The sequence below is a fragment of the Crotalus tigris genome, unplaced genomic scaffold (assembly GCF_016545835.1).
Source record: "Crotalus tigris isolate CLP2741 ecotype Arizona unplaced genomic scaffold, ASM1654583v1 scf7180000024282.1769268, whole genome shotgun sequence".
Lineage (NCBI taxonomy): Eukaryota > Metazoa > Chordata > Lepidosauria > Squamata > Viperidae > Crotalus > Crotalus tigris.
Window position 1 is genome coordinate 63,172 of NW_024100454.1, and position 20,628 is coordinate 83,799.

A 20,628-nucleotide genomic window follows, 5' to 3' on the forward strand; every position below is an offset into this window, starting at 1 on the left:
CAATGACATAAATAATTTATTGTCATACAGCAGCAGGTAAGCTGAAGGCTTAAACAACAATAATAACATATCATTGGTTATCTGTATTGTTTTTAAAAGGTTAAAAACCAAGATAAAAGAGGAAGGAATGGAGAATACATACCAAAGAGGTTGAGAATATGCATCCCTTTTTAGAGAACCTGAAATGACAAAAGATTAAAAATAAAATCTAACATTTCAAGCTGAAGTACAAATTGCAGTTTGCCTTAAGGTGGAAGAATTATACTTCCTAATGCTTGGCCTCCTGTTAACTTGTCCCTGAACATAGATATCTGCAGGGAAGGAGAAAACTGCTCAAATGACAGCGCTTGTGTGACAAGGTCATCATGCAAATGGCACAACTTTAACACAAGTACAAAATAGCAGCATTTGTATGATGCCAAAATCATGTATACACAATCATTTTGCTACCATTGCAATTTATAGCAGATGTAGTTTCTAGCCACAAAAAGAGAAGAAGGCAATGATAAACTTAAGAACATGAAAGATAAAGGTATTTCTATTATATCTTCCTTCCTTCTTGTGAAATAATGAAAAAAAGAATATTGATTACTTTAAACATGGATTATATTTCAATAATGAATAATACTGTGAGGTTCAGGTGGAACTTATCTTTTGATCCCGAGTGAATTAAAGACTGATGGCATCTTTGAGGCATGATCAGAAAGCAGAAATTCATGTGATTTAGACATTTGATGTGAGCAAATCAAGGCTAGATGAAACAATTATACTTGGCAAGGTTCAGGTGTACAGAAGAATGGGAAGATGATTGGTAAGGCGGATGAATGAGATCAGGGAACAGAATGAAATATCTTTGAAGTGTTACCATGATTAAAAATGGCAGGGATTTGCTGGAAACAACACAATAGCCACTAATTAAATTGTTGGCATATAACTAACTAGAGAAGGAAATCAAGTGTCTCTGTAGATATATGTTATTTTATTTGATGTGCCTTGACCTTCTGCAATGTTGACTGCTGCCTTTCATCCTTAACCTCCTTAGTTAGGAATTACCTTCTTAGTTTTGATCAGATTTGAGAAGCTCAAACTCACATGAGATCATGATTCAAACCTTTTATCATTACAAAATAAATATTCTGGGTTTTTATTCCTATCACAGATTGGCCTGCTCTTCCCTTTCGATTCCCACTTCTTTCTATTCCAATTTTAATAATCAACACTCAGTTAGTTTACAGTTTGTGGAAGAGTGGGATTTGCTCTCATTTTATACAGTAGTGGTCTTGGTAATTCCTTGATTAGTCTGTTGTTTACTGTTAGCTTGATTGTCTGATTATGTAGCACCAGAAACAGGAATCAGTTTTGAAGTTAATAGGATTACATTGGGCCAGTCTTTTGTATAATCATTTTTATATAGTTAGGGTGAGGATTAATGGGAAAATCTTACTCTTTTATGAACCATAACTCCTTTAAGTATGTGCTAGTTTATGGGAGCAGAAGCAATTAAAAAGAATATCATCATCATCATCATCATCATCATCATCATCATCATCATCACCGATTTCACTCCCAAGATGTCTTCAATTTTTTAAATGTGACTAGGAAGAAGAGAAAGGAGCCTGGATAAAATAAAATGCAACTTTAAAAAAATTAAACCTGACCTGTATGTTTGGACCGTAATTTAGGAGTCACTCTGTAAAAACAGGAGGATGGAAAGAGTTTTGGAGAATAAAAGAAGAACTGGCCCAACTCTTGGAAAACATTTAGTTGGCATGTCTGCATTTTTTCCCTTTTAGTGTTTTAATCATACCTTGAACCATGAGTTCTGCAGTCACAGAAGCCTTCCCAGCATTATTCATCAAGGTACAAGTGTAAATTCCAGCATCAGCCAGCTGAACATTTTGGATTTCCAAAAACTGGATGCCCGCTTTCTCAAACATGTTAAAACGATCATTTTTCTGCACCTGGATTTCATCCTGCATGCATCAAGAAATAAAATGATATGTCTAGATGTATTCGTGAAAAGTGAAAAAAATATCATTTAATTTCATGCTTTATTATTTATTTCACAATGCAGTGCTTTCCTTGCACGTTCATATATTAAAATGCTGCTCAAAAATAAACCACTCCACTGTATACCAGAAACAAAGTAATATTCAAAATATGAGCATTATAGAATTAGTTTCTGAAAGCCAGGTCAGGATCTTCTAAATACTGGATCAAAAGATATTTTTATTTGAATAAAGACTCATCTGAGCCCCACATCCTTGAAGTTAATGTATAAATGTTTACTTCTCCTAGATTTTTGTTGGGCTTCTCAACATTAAAACAGGCAGAGGGAACAATGGAAAATATGTGGTTGAAAGGACTGAAATTTACATTACATTATAATGTTAAATATAATTTTTATAAAATGGGGTACCACTGGTGAATGTCAACAGAGAGATTGCTTAGAATATTTAAAGGCAATTCAAATTTATGTTGGAAATGTGAGCAACAAGGGACATTTTATCATGTTTGGTGGACATATAAAAAACTAGAAAGTTTGATACACTATTTCAGAGAATTACATACACTTTATGTAAAAAGCTAGAAAATACATACACTGGTTCAGAGGATTTTAAAGATTAATATACAATTGAAACTTGAGGTTTTTCTTTTGGGATTGATGGACAAAAGTTGAAAAAAAGGCAAAGAACTTTGTTTTTATATAAGATAACTGCAATGAGATTATTGTATGCAGGGCTTTTTTTCTCATAGAACGTCCAGAATGGAGTTCCAGCACCATTTTTGGATGGAACCTTATAGGGTAAGCAAGGTTGTATGACATGTGTGAATTCCGGCATCTTTTTTTTTTAATAGAAAAAAAGCACTGATTTTATGCAAAAAGATGGATAGAATGGTTGAAGATAATGGAATTTGCAGAGATGGCTCAATTGACTTTGAAAAGATAAAAGACAGTATATTTACTGCTGACTGAAAACCCCTTTGTGCATGAAACAGAATAAAATGAACTTATGATTTATACTTTTGATTAAACATAATGTAGAAAGAAGAGAACTATTACCCAGAGTAAAGAGGTAAATTCATAATTGTACTTAAAACTCCAGTAAAGATTAGAAACTATTTTTAGTTTTCTTGATTTGTTTTTTGTTCTCCTCTTCTTTTCACTTTATATTAGTTTTTATTAGTTTATATCTTTTTAAAAATTATTCAGTAAAATTATGTATTTTACAGACACCCACACACACAAGCCAGCACTGGAGGGCAATGAGTGTGTAATCACGATCTATAAGAATTCCATCTCGCTGACAAGATGTTCCATCCTAATTTCTGCCAATTTGGAGTGCATACTGCTATGCTACCTTTTCCTCTTCCTGAGCTAGATGGGTTACTCAGGGGCATCTCCACTGGACCAACCTAGGTTTCTTGACCAGGGGATATTAAAGACAACTATGATGTAATTAACCATAATCAACTAGAATCTTTTAAGCATTTTGTGATGATCACGGATTTATCTTAATAAGTTTCTGGCCTGTGATTGCAGTATGACATATGTTGGATTTCACTTTCTGTTCAGTGGAACTGGTGATTTGAAGTCTGAGGAGCCTTGCCCGGCTTCATTATCATGGACAAATTAGACACTCAAGAGTTTTATCCAGAGGTTTATCCATAAACTTCAGGTCCCATACTTGAATTCAGGTACCCGATGGATTTGAATGGTTTCTTGAATATGCTTAGGGAAATTTCTGTATCATTATTCGCAATGCCGTTAATGGAAGTGGGCTGGTAGTTGACCCTACCCTACTGTTCTTAAGCGTCCTCTTCCTTCTCACAGAGCCACATCAGCCCCTTCACATAATAGAGAATGAACAGTGATGAAGTGGATATCAGTTATAGCAGAGCACAGAAATTCTCAGGTATAGTCAAATTAAGTGAAGCAAGGCCGACCTGAAAAGTTCACTTCAATTGCAGTGGACATAGAAATAGTACTTTCTTCTCTAAAGCATCTATACTGAACTAGCCAGCACTGCTTTTCCTGACTGTATGATATTTTCCTACCAAGTTGTTGAAAAGAAGGCATTGGGATAATCGATATTGTGATCAATCTACAGTATTCTTTGTGGACAAGGTAATCAAATTTATTTACAGTGTGACATTGGAGCAGATCCCAGAGATGAAACTTTGGCATGTGCTTGTGTTTTTATATATTATTTATTTATTGGCTTGTAGATCCCAGGAATGTGGACAGGGTATGTGGAGAGACCAGAACTAACCAATGCAGGATGGCCTCATTAAAGGATGCCTCATCCTGGGGAGGATGTTCTCTTTTGCTTAGATGCAATAAGATCTTTACTCCTCATTTGAATCAGTGGAACTATAGGACCATTTCAAATGCTGGAAAAGGTAATCAAGAAAATGGTAACTTCACAGCTCCATATACACTCATTTTCCAAATGCATTCCAATGGAATTTTGGCCTGGTCCTCACTTGTATTGCTTCAAAACTATGACACGCATTCTCAAGGGACTTGCATTTGACTCCCAAGTCCCTCAGCATTCAAAAAATCTTTAGAGACAGATTTCTTTTACCAGTATTTTCACTTGCAAATGGTTCTGATAACTACTGTTAATTTTAATAAGTTTAATTTAGCTTCTCATTGCATAGAGATAAGAAATTATCTGATAATTTTATATCATCAGAAGTCAGAAATATTACAGACCACTAAAATTAGAACACTTTGAGATGGCAACATTGACTTGCTGGATTAGGGAAAAAAGTAACTTAGTTCTTCTTAGTAACTGAAGACTTTTTGTACTTGGTGCTGAAAATGGAAAAAAAATGAATTTGTATTTTATGGTTTGATGCTTAAAAAGGGTAGAATATGGAAAGACGGGATCCATGATGAGCCTTAGAAAGAAAGGGGATAAAATATAAATGCATTTGTAACTTTTGTGAAGATCAGAAGCTACTCCTTTATATCTTTCATTTTTCCCTTTCTTTTTTATTTACTTATGAGTTTTCTGTTACTTTATTTTTTCTTTAAATTGTTATCATTTTTATTTGCAAAAACCTTCTTAAGTAAAAATTAAAAATTGAATAAAGTTAGAACACATTGTATGCAAGTCTGTTTTTCAATGTTTCTAAAAGAATACATTCCCATATGCCAAACCACAATTTTACTACTGATGCAAATGGAAAAACTGAAGATTAAAGGATCTATTTTTTCCTAGATACATAGGAAAAGGAAAAATGAGTCATGATTTAAGATCCTCTGAATATACAAATATACTGTAAGCAACTTTAGAAAATCTGAATAGCTGTGAAAACAATTATACCTTGAACCAGATGACCTGAGGCTGAGGTCGCCCTGTTATCTTACAGGAAAATTTACCAGTCTGTCCTTCTCGTACAATAACCCGATTGGGTTTTGTAGCAAATTTGGGTGGACATTCGCCCCAGATGCTTGGCCGTTGTTCTATAGGTAGAAGAGTAGACTGACCCCTTGAATGAAATAATATTATCAGGGATAAATAAAGTAATTGAATATTATTACTGAATCATGCTTCTTAATGAATTTCAGAAAATTGCAGGCAATATGTAATATGGTGCTATTCTAGAAGTGAATTCCACATAGTATCCTGGAGTACAACATGTATCTTCAAGCATTAGAAAACAAAAGCTTGTTCCCCCCCTCCCCCCCATCATTATGAGGAGGCACACATGCCCACATTTGAACAAATAGTAGATTTAGACCTGGTACAATAAGAATATATTTGGTCTTCATGAAAACTCCAAATAATTAAGAAGTAAGGAAACTCTGTACTGTATATAAAACCATGTCAGTGCATGCATCACAGAAGTGCAAGTTCAACAGTTGTACAAGAATGATCTTTACAATACAATTTTTGCATTGAGAATTCTGAATTTAAATAACATTTTACCTCCTGATTTCATCCAATATACAGAAATACAAAACAACAACAACCACAAAATCCATGCTATTTGACAGATCTAACTGCAACGAACCAAATAAGCTTTCTTCTTGGTCTTTTTTTTTTTTCTGAATTCTTGCCCATTCTCTTATCATCATCTGAGTCCATCTCAACTGTGACAGCCTTTGGAAGATTTATGAAAATGTTGTACTAGCATAAATCAGGTAACTTTCTTAAAGCTACCATTAGATTAAGATGAAAAATATCAGAGTTATCCCCCCACCCCCAGGATAAAATGTAGGAAACTTTTCCATTTGAAAGGCTTGGAAAAAATACCTAACCTAGAAGCGTCTTTCTACCTGCAAAAGTATTAAAAGAAAGAAGCCATCATGATCAAAAGCGAAAGAAAAACAGTCCCTGTATTGATAATGTCCCAATAATATCCCAATTGGCTTTGACTTTCACAGAATATTCTCCCCACAAGTAAATAAATTCTAATTAAAGCAGACTCTAATACATCTGTTTTTGTAAGAACTGGAACTTATCTACTGCAGATGATTTGTGACAATTCATCTAAAAACATTAAAAATGCAGTTTAAACAAGGAGCCTGGAAATGACACAACTCTACAGAAAAATCAGAATCTGTTTTGCAAAACTGTAAGGCAACCACTCATTTTAAATAAATATTAAACAGGTTATACTTTTTGATACTAAGGTTCTATCAACTTTGACTAATGATGAAAGGGTTAATAAGGGTGTTGTAGGGGAGAGATAAATGGAATGTATTTTGTTCTAGGTACTATTTGGCTTGGTTAATTTTGGGAATAATTCCAGGCATATTTGCAAAGGAAGGGGGGATGTTCATGATGTTCTAGTCAACTGGTACATTTATAAACTTATGAACATTCCTTTTAAATTTTAAGAAATAAAAGTAATTTAAAAAGTAACACCAAGCAGCTTGTAAAAATCTTGTGATTTGGGAATGAGCAGCTGGGGAACAACATTAGTTTTTATACTTTCTCCATTTTTAAAGATGATTATTAGCATATTGCCATAAATATTTCAGAAGAAGACCTTTTTAAAGAAGATCAGAAAGTGGCCCTTGCTACATGCTGCTATTTATAAGATGAATTAAATTAATAACAGATTTTTGTAATGTTAACCAAGCTCTGCTTATATTTCAGAAATTCAAAGGTCAAATAACCAACACCAGTTCAGTGAGTTCATCATTTAAAACTGTGATAAAAGCCATGAAATAACGAACAGCAATAGAACATTAAATATACACTAAGCAATACTTATTTGGTCTTGCTCATACTAGTTCTCCACCAGTTCTGGTGGACTTTGATTTTTATAAATTCCCAGCCCAAAATATTGTTGGCTAAATTCCACACAATGTCAAGCACAGAAGGTAAGGATTAGGATTAAGAGAAGTCTGGCTCACTTTAATGGCAAATATCACAATCACAAATATTTAGTAGTAAATAATCAACAGTGATGAAAATGAAGCTGGGAATTTCAAGCAAATTTAAAGTCTGCACTGTACAAAACACTTACCCATATGCAAACAAGCTTCTCATCTTCTGCAACGTATTATACTACTAAAAGAAACTTAAACAGTGTAATACAGGGAAACTTAATAATGTGGATTAAGGTAAGGTGATAGTTAGTTAAATATACTAAAAGGAAAAGAAATGATAAAAGTTGGACCACGGATGACTTTTCTCTATTTCTTGCTGTTAAAAAAATAGGTTGATATTATAATCTGTATTTCCTAGTGAAATAATAGTTATGAATCATATTAGAAAATACATGAAATTATTCTTCATGGGGGAAAAGAATAAATAGCAATTCAGCTTCCTGAATATGAATCAGGATCAGACAGTAACCTGGAATGTGGGGTGTAACAACAGTGAATTATAAGCCCAGAAAGCAAGTTTCTATTGGCCACACTAGAGATGTCTAGACTAGATCTAAAAGCAAATTTAAAAAGAAATAAATTGGTGGAACAGATTGCTTACATTATAAATTTGGTTTAAAGTTTTGCCAGCTGAACAAAGTAAGCACAAAAGAGGCCAAATGGCTTACAATCCTTAACAATACTGAATACTGTAAAAAGTAAGATAAACTTGACAGAAATGTACATGAACCTAGGCAAATGAAGCTGAATTTTTTTTTTTAAGTTCAGAGAAACAAGATAATTTGCAAGTGGCTCAGGCAAAGGCCTTCCTGAGTCACAAGAGTATAAGAAGGAGAAGAAATACAACACAATCAGATTTGCAACAGTGATATGAACTCCATTAGGTGGGCCAGACAGAAAAATATACTGACATTGTCATAAGTATATGGTTCCATGAAATGTTTTGAATGCAGCAGAATTATTATGACTAAAGCCAAACAGAAAACCTTGCCTTTTTTAGGTATTTCAAAAGCTGTGCATGTTACAGAATAAATATCTGCTCTAAGTATATAAATGCCACCCAAACTCTTACCCAGAACTTTTGGAACTGGAAGGCAAGTTATATTTCTTCAAAACTTTTCCTAAAAGAAAACAGAAAAATGGTCAGATATAAAAATATTTTATTAGGACTGCAAGTCATTGGGACCCTTTATGGAATTTATGGATTTTTCTATCTCTATATATTGTAACAACATATTTGCCCATTCTTTTTTTAAAAAAAATTACATTATTTGCTTCTCCATTTGCCCATTCTCCACCTGAAAAACACATATAATCAAGTTTTCCTTACTTGTAGCTTACAACAGAGGTGGAGTAATTGCAGGGCAGATGTTTGCTGTGAAGTGCTTTGAGAAGCAGCCCAAGCTACAGCCTTATGCACCCAAATAAGAAACATCTACTGAAAATGTGGTTTTATCTCATTTGACCACACATACAAATAGAACTGCTTGTTTTTTGCTATTTCAAAAACTGCTCATAAGACTTCAGTAAGAAGTGTTTATTTAATTCCAAGCCTGAAGACATATTTGGTTCACCTGCCTGCATCTATTACCTTAATGTATTTAAGATATTTCCATAATACATTCTTATGCTGAAACATCACAACCAAAACTTTTAAGAAACTGTTTCAAGTCAGATGTCAGGATGGAAGGTACTATGTTGTGAGTATGCAGCACCATCTACTGGTTGTGAGCAAGTGAACTTTATGAACTTTAGGTAAATACAGTTGGTGTCTGCAAAATATGGGAGACAGCATAAAAGATTGAAAAACATTAATAAAATGTAATGCAAATGTTTGTAAATAATAATTTATGCTTATCTCAACAAACAATCATAGTGGTTAAGTCTGACATTTGAATCAAAATGTCCTCAGATCAAATTTTCCCTATATATTATGGATTTCTTCTAGAGATGCTTAGGCAAGCAATAAGAGGAAAACAGTGTTCTATCCTTAAAAGCAGGGGTCTTCAAACTTGCTGGCTGAGGAATTCTGGGAGTTGAAATCCACGAGTCATAAAAAGGCAAAACTTGAAGACCCCGGCTTAAAAGTAATTGTTATAAATTACCTAGGTTAACCTGCTTTGAAATACCAAAGTAGTCTTCCCACTTGATATCCTATAGATGAGAATTCTACATAAGAATAGCCCTGCTGGATCAGGTTAAGGTAGACCTTAGGCCAGACATGTCAAACTCACGACGTCACGTGACGTCGTGCAACATATCGGAGCTTTTTTGCCATTGCCGGCAATGGGGTGGGCATGGCTCCGGTATGATGAAACCGGCCTGCGGGCCGGCAGTTTGACACCCCTGCTTTAGGCATACCTCAACTCAGCATTTTGCTCCCAGTCAAATGCCTGTGGATGCTCAGAAGCAGGAGACACTGACATCTCTTGGGACAACTGGTCTTTGGAGGCATGCTTCTTCAAATCTTGGAGGGAAGATTGTGTATTTAGGATAGATGGTATTCAGTTGACTTGTCCTCCGTGAATTAATTCAGTTTCCTTTTAAAGCCTTCAAACTGTCAAATGCAATAGGTTCAAAAGTGTTATCTCTAGATTAGGATGGGGTAACCTATAGCTTTCCCGATATAGAAAATCTAAAGGTCCCAATAGCTCAAGACACTGCAGCCAATCGTGAGGGGTAGTAGTTTTCTGAAATCACAGGTTTATTGTTCCTAATTTATATTGGTGAGATCATTCTTACTACAATGTAGAAAAACAAATGGTAACAGGCACAGACTCATCCTCAGAGTGTTTTATGGCTGAAGGCCTTGTCTCTCAAACTCTCTGCAGCAAGTACACATTTCAGCTTGGGTATTTTCAATTGCTGTGCTCCTTTCTTCCATTGAGTTAGCCAGGGCATTAAAAAAATGGTAGCCAACTGGCATTTTGTCCTTTATTTTCCACATTTGCTTTTGCAATCAGGAAAAATAAATTTGGGATGGAACAAGGGGCATTGCACAGAAAAAAGAGCTTCTGGACTGGAATTTGTGCTAGACTGCTAACATTCTTACCTTCCACTGTCAATTCCACAGTCACCTGGCGAATCCCACCAGCATTTCTGGCCTGACACATATACAGACCACCATCTTCCTCCTTTACCCCTTTAATTATCAAACTGAAAATTCCTCGGATGCTGCAATCTGCTACACAGCGCTCTCCTGTGACAAGGTGCTCATTTCTGTACCATGTGATCTGAGGTTCAGGATTGCCTCTCACCTAAAATAGTTCCATATAGAAATAACCAGAGAGAAGAAATGGGGGGTTGAGGAAGAAAAAAAAAACAGAAAATGTTTTTACCTGAAACAAATGCAGAACACTTTGCAAGCCAGTGGAAAAAAATATTTTCTGAAGTAATGTCTGCTAAACACATACAAATCACCAAGAGCCAAAAGGAAAAAATATGAACAGAAAGAAGAGAATCTACGGATGCATCATGCTGTTAAACTAGCAATATTGATCCAAGAACTTCTTCTGCCTGTTGAGGTTTAAAAGCCAAAATTGAGAAATGTTGAGAAATAGTTTCAGATGATAAATCTATGACCCCATTTTTCAGTCTGGTACGGCAGACCTATAACAGTGTAAATTAAAACAACCATATGCAGGTTGAAAATCACAGCTTATAATTTCCTTTATCAGATGAATTGTCCTTGAAAAGTATTCAAAAACAGCATTGCTCAGACAATTCCATATCAACCAGCTGCAAAATAAAAAGTAAGCGGCAGTCAGTGTAGAAAGTCTAGTCAACAACATTTTTAATGGATGAAAATCAGAATCCCCAGATAAATTTTGTAAATTTAACTATTCTTTTCCCTTTTGGATAGTAATGAATACCATGGAAGGCTAAAACATAGTGGATTCTATTAAGCATTCACATTAATCTGTGCTTGAGGAAAAATTATATTTGAATTGATTTTCAAACATTCATTCAAAGGATATGTATTTTCAACAATGTAAACTGGGAAATAATTTATTTGATATACTGTGCATGTCAATGTTAGAATATGATGAAAGAAATATTAGGAGGCACTCATATTTATATAACTTTACTACTCTTATTAGGAGTACAGTTTTATTATTTGATCAGTGGAGATTAAAATTAAGGGGAGATTTGAAGATATTTTGGCTTTTGCATTATATTTTTCATTTTTTTTAATTGCCAGAATGACTTAATAATGTGGAACTCAGTACAAAGCTATCCAATGACCAAACAACAATACATAATTCCACATGTTCAATGAGAGACTCAAAGAAGCAATAAATATAGGCCTGTCATATGTATCCTATTACCCTGAACTGGACAGTAAGTTAAACAGCTCAAAAATACTTCTCACTATATTTATTCCATTAGTAAATTACTTTGATAGCTTCAAGTCCCATGCCAATGCACAGTTTTCACCTATATTTGTGTTCACTTACTAGTCAACTGAGTGTATCAAAACACAAATATCAAGTAAAATGCAAAGATACAAAGATAGAAAATGAAGTGCCTTCAAATGCAATAATCAGCTTTGCATTCTACTCAATCACTTTAATAAAATGAATTCTCAGCTTTAACTATAAATTTGGCAGACCTACAAGTAAACATAAGTTTACACCCTGGAAGAAATAAGGTAATCTATTGCCAGTATCCCAATAGGCTATTCAGTCAAGTAGTAATTTTACTATTAATGAAGCACGCCATTTGCAATGAAAGAGAATATGTGCAATATTTTTGTCTGACACTCCAGTTATTATTTATTAAATATATATAGCTACCCATCTCACTTGCATGTGACTACGGGTGGTGTGCACAGTTAATATACTTACACAATTTCTTTCTTGCTATGATACTTTCCCATATTTCACCAGAGTATCACATAACTCAAATCTCACTCTGATAGAAACTGTTCTTTGGTACATAGTTTTGTTTTTCCTATTTAAAATTCGTTCTTATTCTTTGCCAAATATTTTAAGGGACTAATATCTGCAAGTGACTTAATATTGATTTGGGCATTACAGGCAGAATATTATGTTTATCATTTTCTTGTCCAGATATTTAACTGAAGTTAAGTATCACACTGATAAACCATACTGCAAGATAACTTTGATAAGTATTTTTACCCAAGCAATGCTATGTGTCATACTAATCTATTTCTTTCAGATAACATTTTGGGTATTCTGTTCAGGATCTATTAAAATAACCCTCCAAAAATAATTAGAAGCTTGATCATAGTTTCTAAGACAAAGCACTATCTACCCAAAACTGCCAATTGTCCCATTCCAAAACTGCAGATGTTCACATAAACTTAAAATTAATTCTTGTAGATATTCTTGGCTCTGTAGAAACATCTGTCATTAATAATATATTCAATAATGGTTGGATGATGGATTTATTAACTAGGTAATATAGAGATTTAACTTTACCTATTTTTATATAAGATTTTAATTGTATGGTATACAGTATGTTCAAGTTGAATTAAGTCCATGCCACTTGATTAATCATGGCTTCAATGAGGAAATTCTATTGATATTGAAAAAGAGCCCTTTCTATATAAACATATGCAAATCAAGCACTGAGACATATTGAATTATCTTCCCTGAACTTCAAGTTTGAGCAAAGGATCATGCTCCCTTCACATATAATCGCCTCCAAGAGAAGTACAATAGCTATGAATATATTTAAGATTGTACTCTAAGGGCACATTCACACACAGAAAAGCATACTCAAGAAGCAACAGCTTTCAAGCATAATTACATTCTATCTGGTAAATGACAGCATTCAGGCCTTCTGTTTACAATCTGATCAAATGAAGAAAAAATTCAGATACATTTTAAATCCACAACTAAAACTATTTTTTTTATCTAACTCTGAGACCAGCAGGTGATTTTTCAGGATCTATATAAAATACATAGACCATGAATTTATGAAAGAAATTGGGTGCTATGGCTCATAAGCACATAGTTAAGAATAGCAGGTATTGTTAGGCAGAAAGTCAAACCATATAAAGTCAAATCACTGCTATTTTTCAAACTCTACAAACCTTTTAAATATCATTCCCAAAGAATACAATTGTCCCAGCAAAAAAGTACTGTACTACATTAGACCTAAAATTGCAGAAGATTCTTTATCATACTTATTGTTTACTTTATAATCTAAATAACAAAACCTTTATTTCAGAACTCAGCAGTTCAGAATTATGAAGCAAATCTTTCAAAATTAATCTCTCATTCACATGGATAGTGAATAGCCCTAAAAAAATCTTGTCCAACTTGGTGCCCTTGAGAAAACTGCAATTTAGCAGGTCTACAGGCTACTACAGAGGGTTTAGTAGATCGGGATTTTCAGTTCTTAGGATTTCAGCCTCAAGAAAATTATTGAAAAATTATCCATTTGGGTTTAGCAAAATTCTTAAATTTAACTGCAGAGTTCACCTGGCAGCCGCAAGAAGGGAAATTTATAGACTTTTCTCTAAAATAGGAATGGAATTAAATAAAGTATTCTAATCATGAAGTAAAATGTACATTCTTTAACTATAAATTCCAGATTTCAATCAAATTTCAGGAAGAACGACAAGTTATATAAAATGACACACCATAGCTGCCGCATGTTTGCCAAGAACAGAAAATGCTGACAAGGCATAGAGAGATTGCCACCAATGTTTTGTCTAGAATCCCAGATGACTTATTAACTAATAACAAAAAGATGAAATCAAATTCATTCTAAACTACTCATGCATTTCAAATAATCAAATGCAAGTTTCAACTATAATACAAACCAATCACATTTTGAAATTCCACATCTGGTGATGTTTAGGTTCTTATCCCATATGCAAACAGTACTAATGAATACATTATTTTGGAATTATCCCAATAATCTATTATGTAAAGACAATAGGCTTCATATTTAGAGCAACCCCCTCCCCACAATGATCCAAAACAGAAAAAAAGGCTAACAATCAAAAAAGCTTTCCAATCAGATGATTTTGACAATTTAACTGAAAACCTTATCTTATACTTAGTTACTTGCAGGCCTTTTCAGAACAGACCAGCACATAAATCCAATCAATCAATAAACAAACTGCATTGGATCAAATACTGTACTTCTATCCTTATCAACAATGTAATGCAGTGCTAAGGTGCTGTACTGGGAACAGGGAGTTGCAAACTTGAGCAAAATGCTCAGTGAGTGTATTTAGGCCAAACACACTTCTCACTTCCCTCTTGCTCTCCATCAATGTGCTACTGAGAACTCGTGAGGAAAATATGATATAATGCAGCAAATAAGTAAATTTCATGACCCTTATCTTTAGGAGCTGTGTTATCTATTTTTCATCCCACAATAAAAAGAAACAATCTTTCAAGCTACAGAGATTTATTAATCAATCTCCTCATCCTTTGATTTTAATCTTCCCAATAATAAGCAATGACAACTTTGCATTATTAAACAAGGCAATACCTGAGAGAAATGACAAGTGGATGTAGACAATAATTATTCTTGTAAAGGGCATTAGGGCGTACAATACTAAAACAATTAAAAGTAATTAAACAACATTATGGAAACTATGGCTTTTCCAAAACAAAAACAAAACAAACACAAAAAATGTTAGTAAGGTAAAGATGAGAAGCTCACACCAGTTTATTATATATACTTGCAACAGAAAACTATTCATGACTGATCTGTAAGAGATAAGTCCTAGTAATAAAAAAGCAGGCAGCAGCTGAAAACCATACTCTTGACAAATATCTTATCCTTGCAAAACTCCAGGACTATTGTACAGAAGTCAGTGCCATCATTTGTCATAACAACATAGTAACTTGAATTCTTTCAGGAATGTACCTTAGTACATACACTTTGAATTATTTCTGCTTAGATAAACTAGAGTTTCAGCATTATTCTCCAAAAGTTTTACCCCTTTTTTAATAGTCGAAAAATTACTACAAGATTAAAATAAATTACAATAAACACCACAGGCACCATATTAGAATGAAGTGGGATACAGTTTCAAGCAATACAATCCAGAAATATCTCTCCATTGTGATGTCTGGCCCACTTAAAAGGATACCACACATTCCTCAGAACTTCCTGATACTGTTTCTACTTCTATATATTGTATTAAAAATCTTCTAAAATGCCTTTATGACTGTTAAAAAATATACTGTGATGTCTCTGTGCTATTTTGTTAATAATGAGCCACTACTGAAATATAATCATTGGTATAATAGGTAGGGTTTCACTCTTTTAGTACTACTTGGTGGCTAACTAAATGGTAATGATTAAGTGGAGACTAACATTTTGCAGGTGAAATTGTATATAGCTGTATAAGTAGGTACTTGAGAGATACATGTGACTTCCACCTAGAATCATACATGCATTTAACCTCCCTGTAAAAGTTTGAGTTCAGTGTTAATGTATAGTTGCTGTAGCTGAGAACTACAACTCATTGTATTCTGCTTCCACACCTGCAGTTTCCAAAAACTTCCCAACCCTCATTAGTGGGATTTCCCAAAGTAATGTTTGTTCTTTTATATGAAGTACATGTATTACACACACATGCACACAACAGCCATTTCCACCACATGCTAATGAGCATTAATGAAACAGACTGTTGTAATTCTTCAGGGATGCACTACGTGCAGCATTTTATAAAAAATGGGGAGAAAACTATAGTTTGAATTGTTAGATGTATTCATAGAACATTGCAGCATATGTGATAATTCAGTTATAGTTACTAAACAATTACAGCCCAACTCTTATAGCACCTCACCATATTACAAAAACATTCATTGTTTATCAATATTCTTATTTATTATAACTCTTTAAAAGTTTCCCTTTACTTGGTAAGATTCTATTCTTACTTCAAATACATTTTTCCATTTAAAAAGAGTTCATTTTTCACACTTCATGCAGGATCCTGGAACTGTTGTGTTACTTTGCATTTGGCATTCTGTCATATTAGACTGGTAAGCCTACTGAGAAAGGATTTGCAAAGAAGGTGCTTTATGGCAACCACCTAACTGTGGTCTCATGACATTTCTCCATATCATATTCATGACTTTTTTTGGTTGTGCGTCTCTGAGTCAGTTTTTTACTCCTGGTGATTGCCTGGACAAATCCCTGTAGTTTTCTTGGCTAAGTTCTTTGGAATTGTTTTGCCAGATGACTTGTGGAAAATATGCAGTGCCTCAGAATGAATATAAAAATTGTGAAAAACAAATACAACCTGTCTTGATGTTCTGCGTCATGTGGCTGAGTTGCATTCAGGCAAGGCCAATCACCTTGACTCTATACTTCAATACAGTGTATTCAAAAAGAACATTCAGACGTCATGCAGGACCTTAGAACTATTGTGCTATCTTGAATTTGGCATTCTGTGGTATCAGACTGGTATGCTTACTGAGACAGGACTTGCAAGGAAGGTGCTCTATGTCAACTACCTATCTGTTGTCTCACAATGTTTCCTTATATTATATTCATGACCTTTTTTGAGTGTGCACCTTTGAGTCAGTTTTTGACTTCTGGCAACTGCCTGGATAAGTCCCTACAATTTTCTTGCCAAGAAAGTGATTTGTCCTTATCTATTTTCTAAAACTGAGAGAGATTGATTGCCAGTTCATCCAGCTGGCTTTGTGCCTAAGGTAGAACTAGAAGTCACAGTTTCCTGGTTTTGTTGTGATTCTGTGCCAGCCAATGGACCTGGCAGCTGAGTCTGGTGAATCAAAGGAGGAGGAGGAGGGACCTGGAGAGCCATCAGAGTCGGAGGAAGGCTCTGATGAGCTCCAGGACTTACAATCTGATGAAGAGCCTGGCCCCTCCACTCGTGCTCAGGCTGAGTCAGATTGTGAGGACTCATAGCTGGAAGACATCATAGACACTCGCAAATGCAGACAGGCAACAAGAGTAGGACAGAGGGAGGCAATGGGTCAGCTCCAAGGGCGAAGGAGAAGGCATTGAGAAGCCATGCCTTGGAGCTGCATAATAAAAAGGGAAGGTGTGGGTGGTGCTGGTTGCTGAAGGCAACCGTTTGCAAAGGACTCAAGTTTCATGGAATCATGTTCTATTTGCCTTGCTTGCGAACAATTCTGTTTGAATCATGCTCTGTTTGCCTTTAGACAATTCTCTGTTTGAATCGTGTTCTATTTGCCTTTGGACAATTCTCCATTTGCATCACGTTTTATTTGTCTTTGCTTTTGGGACATTTTGCAGATCTGTAAATAATAATAAAAGGGGTTTGTTTTTCCTGCATTTCCAGCCTACTTGTTAAAAGAGGGGTTTGTCTTTGTGAGTTAACAAGGACTCACATAGGCTGGGACAGAACAGGTTTCTAGCCAGATGCCTTCACCATTACCGCAAGATAGCTCTTGTGGCCTACATTTTGAGAAATGCAGAGGTAGCTTAAAACAGAAGTCTTTTGGTGTTGCACCAATAGGGGGATGGAGAAGGAAGTACAGGAAAGGAATGAAATACACACTTTTCTTTACATTTTCCAAGAGGGCGATGATATAGTATTAATAACCCAGACCAAGCTAAATCCAAAAAATGCTAGGGAATTCCTGGAAATTTATGTTAAAATATATTTTCATAATGCACCACCCAATAACTTCTTGTGAGAAGACAGCCATTAGATTTGATAAATGAATAAAATATAAATAAATAAAGCTTGGCATTCAGACAAATCAGCCATCAACAGACACAGAGATAACTCACATTTACACTTCATTCAAAAGAGACAAAAAAAGCTAAGAAAAAAAAAACAAAAGAACCAGAACACATCCTTTCCTGCAATCAATAACAGCCTGATAAGCAGGGGTTAACTCCAGGAAAACAATCAAATAGAAAACAATAATCAGGAAACTATTAAGGAGAAAAATCACATCCCTACCAACAGTGGCAGGGTAAGTTACTGTATATAAACTTGGAGAAAACCACCACACTCACTAATATTGATGTTGTTTCCTAATAAGGTAATAAAATGTCTACAGGCAAACAAGCAAGCTCAGAGAGCATCGAGGACTCCACAGCTCAACCCTGAGATAATATATTCTATTCTATTGGATAGTATTAAATAACTTTGTATGTGTGCCTTCAAGTCAGTTTTTTGAGTCCTAGCCACTGCCTGGACCATTCCCTGTAATATTCTTGGCAGCTTTTCAGTAGTGGTTTGCATTGCCTCCTTCCTAGGGCTAAAAGTGATTGCAGGATCCAATCTGGGTCGGTCACAAGGGCCAGCGGTTTAGTCTTCTGAGCTTTTAGACTCATGCTGAGCCCATCCTCAAAGAATTTCTCTCAAAAAGAGAAGTTCCCTGAGGATGGGCTCCAGTGCAAGAGTCCGAAAGCTTGGAAGATGAAACCTCTGATCCCAGTGACCGACCCAGACTGGATCCTGCAACATTATTCCGGGACACATATATTCACCTTCATTTCTGAAAGAGATTGATTGGTCCAAAGTGGCTGGCTCCATGCCTAAGGACTAGAACTCATCGTTTCCTATTTTCTAGCCATATGCCTTAATCACCACATCAAGCTGGCTCTCTAAAGAACCATCACCCCCGCCCCCCCCAAACTTGTACTTATATAGAATGACACTAGGAGTGAAAGGCAAGTCCCAATTCTAAAAACGTAACCATCCCTGCACATGGAAAATGCATTTTTAAACCACTGATGATATTCCCTTAATCAAGATTTAAATAAACCTTAATCAAGATTCTTTATATATTGGCACATCAGACTAGCCTCTTTAGTTTCTTGGGAAATGGGGAACATGGACATCCTAGCAGTCCATCTCTCAACCTAGATTTTATGTATAAGTTCCAAATCTGCTACACGACTTTTTCTTAAAATTACTTTCCTTCATTTTCCAAGAATGTAGAAACATCAATCTTAATTTCTGCTAACACATATTTTAGAAACGTTCAAAGAAGAATTCAGTTTCAATTCAAGATAAATCTGTCTTGAAATAGACAATTTAAACATAATATCTTTATTGGAATTTTGATGAGCCAACATAAAACTTCTAACAAATACATATCCAACTAAAAACCAGAAATACCATTCTCACTATGCCAGACCAAGTTTATGCTTAGCTTTGCAAGGCTGAAATTATTACAATTTTATTTAAGAGCTAGAAAGATTTTAAATGGAAATGGCAGCTGAACACAACTGAAGGAAATACTAGAGATTTCTTTTCTTTTTTTTTTTTTTGACTACAGCTTACCAGGGATACAGTTTGTGGTCTTTTTTAAAGTTGCCACTTGCAAAATAATCATAGCTGTTTGGAAAGCATGATTGCCATGAGCGTTCTGGAATTAGAAACAATATGATTTACTGAGCCATTTATTTATAGTTATCCAGTATCAAAACTTTCAGAACAACTCATAAAGTATAAAACAAGGAACTGTGCCCCTGAAAACAATAAGTTTACTTAGACAAAAGACAGTAATTGCCTATTACAGATCTTCATCTAAAAATTGAAAAAGTCAAATCAGTACCTATTTAACCAATGGCACCTGAAGTGGAGAAAAGGTTATATATGTGTGTATGGAGATAGATATAGATATAGATATTGATAGGGGTAGGTGTAGGGATAGGGGTAGGGATAGGGGTAGAGGTAAAGATAGAGACAGAGACAGAGAGATAGATAGTTTGGATCATACAATCACAGCTGCCATCTTAAAATTTTGATCCCCTCCCTGCAGACATTGTTAACTAAGAAATAGTGTACACATGTCACAGAGAGATGATCTCTAGCAAGTCTGCACAATATGCTGCCAAACAGGCTTGTTATGGCTTGCCATGGGTTGTGGGTTTTTTTTTTTAAAATAAACCACTGACTATGAATGTCACCACCACGAGAAAGGATGTGCTTCCTCCAAGTAGATTTTTGCAACCACTTTGAACAAAAAAAAAAAACATACTGTCAAGCAGCTCCAACACATACAAGTCCTAAACACACTGTCAGCTAGACAGTGCTAACCAGGATTTCCCTGCTTTTCTGAAATAGAAGCAGAAAAAGTTCATAGGTACCTTAGTGAGCCTGATGCTACAATGGGGGGAAAATCTCTATACTTCAATGTATGGAACAGAAAGGGGAAAAATCTACCATATAGGCATTATCTTCTTACCTCATACAAAGAGGCTGTTGACAGTCTCTGGAAAAGTCAAATATAATATGCAGCCTCAGTATAAGGTAAAATTCAGAGCAAGTTAATGTTTTCCATTTCCTGTTAGATATGAAAATAATGCCTGTGTGTAAAGCT

General features: G+C 35.0%; 1 protein-coding gene across 6 annotated transcripts in view; it reads right to left on the reverse strand.

Annotated features, from left to right (window-relative positions):
• MYLK (myosin light chain kinase) overlaps positions 1–20,628 on the reverse strand; it is an 82,335-nt gene that overhangs the window by 19,360 nt on the left and 42,347 nt on the right. For all 6 annotated transcript variants that reach the window (XM_039323788.1, XM_039323791.1, XM_039323792.1 and 3 more), the window contains 5 exons: positions 10,407–10,611; positions 8,427–8,475; positions 5,337–5,502; positions 1,808–1,973; positions 143–179 (listed from right to left, as the gene is read on the reverse strand). In XM_039323788.1, coding sequence (XP_039179722.1) covers positions 143–179; positions 1,808–1,973; positions 5,337–5,502; positions 8,427–8,475; positions 10,407–10,611 — 623 coding nt within the window. The remainder of the gene's footprint in view (positions 1–142; positions 180–1,807; positions 1,974–5,336; positions 5,503–8,426; positions 8,476–10,406; positions 10,612–20,628) is intronic.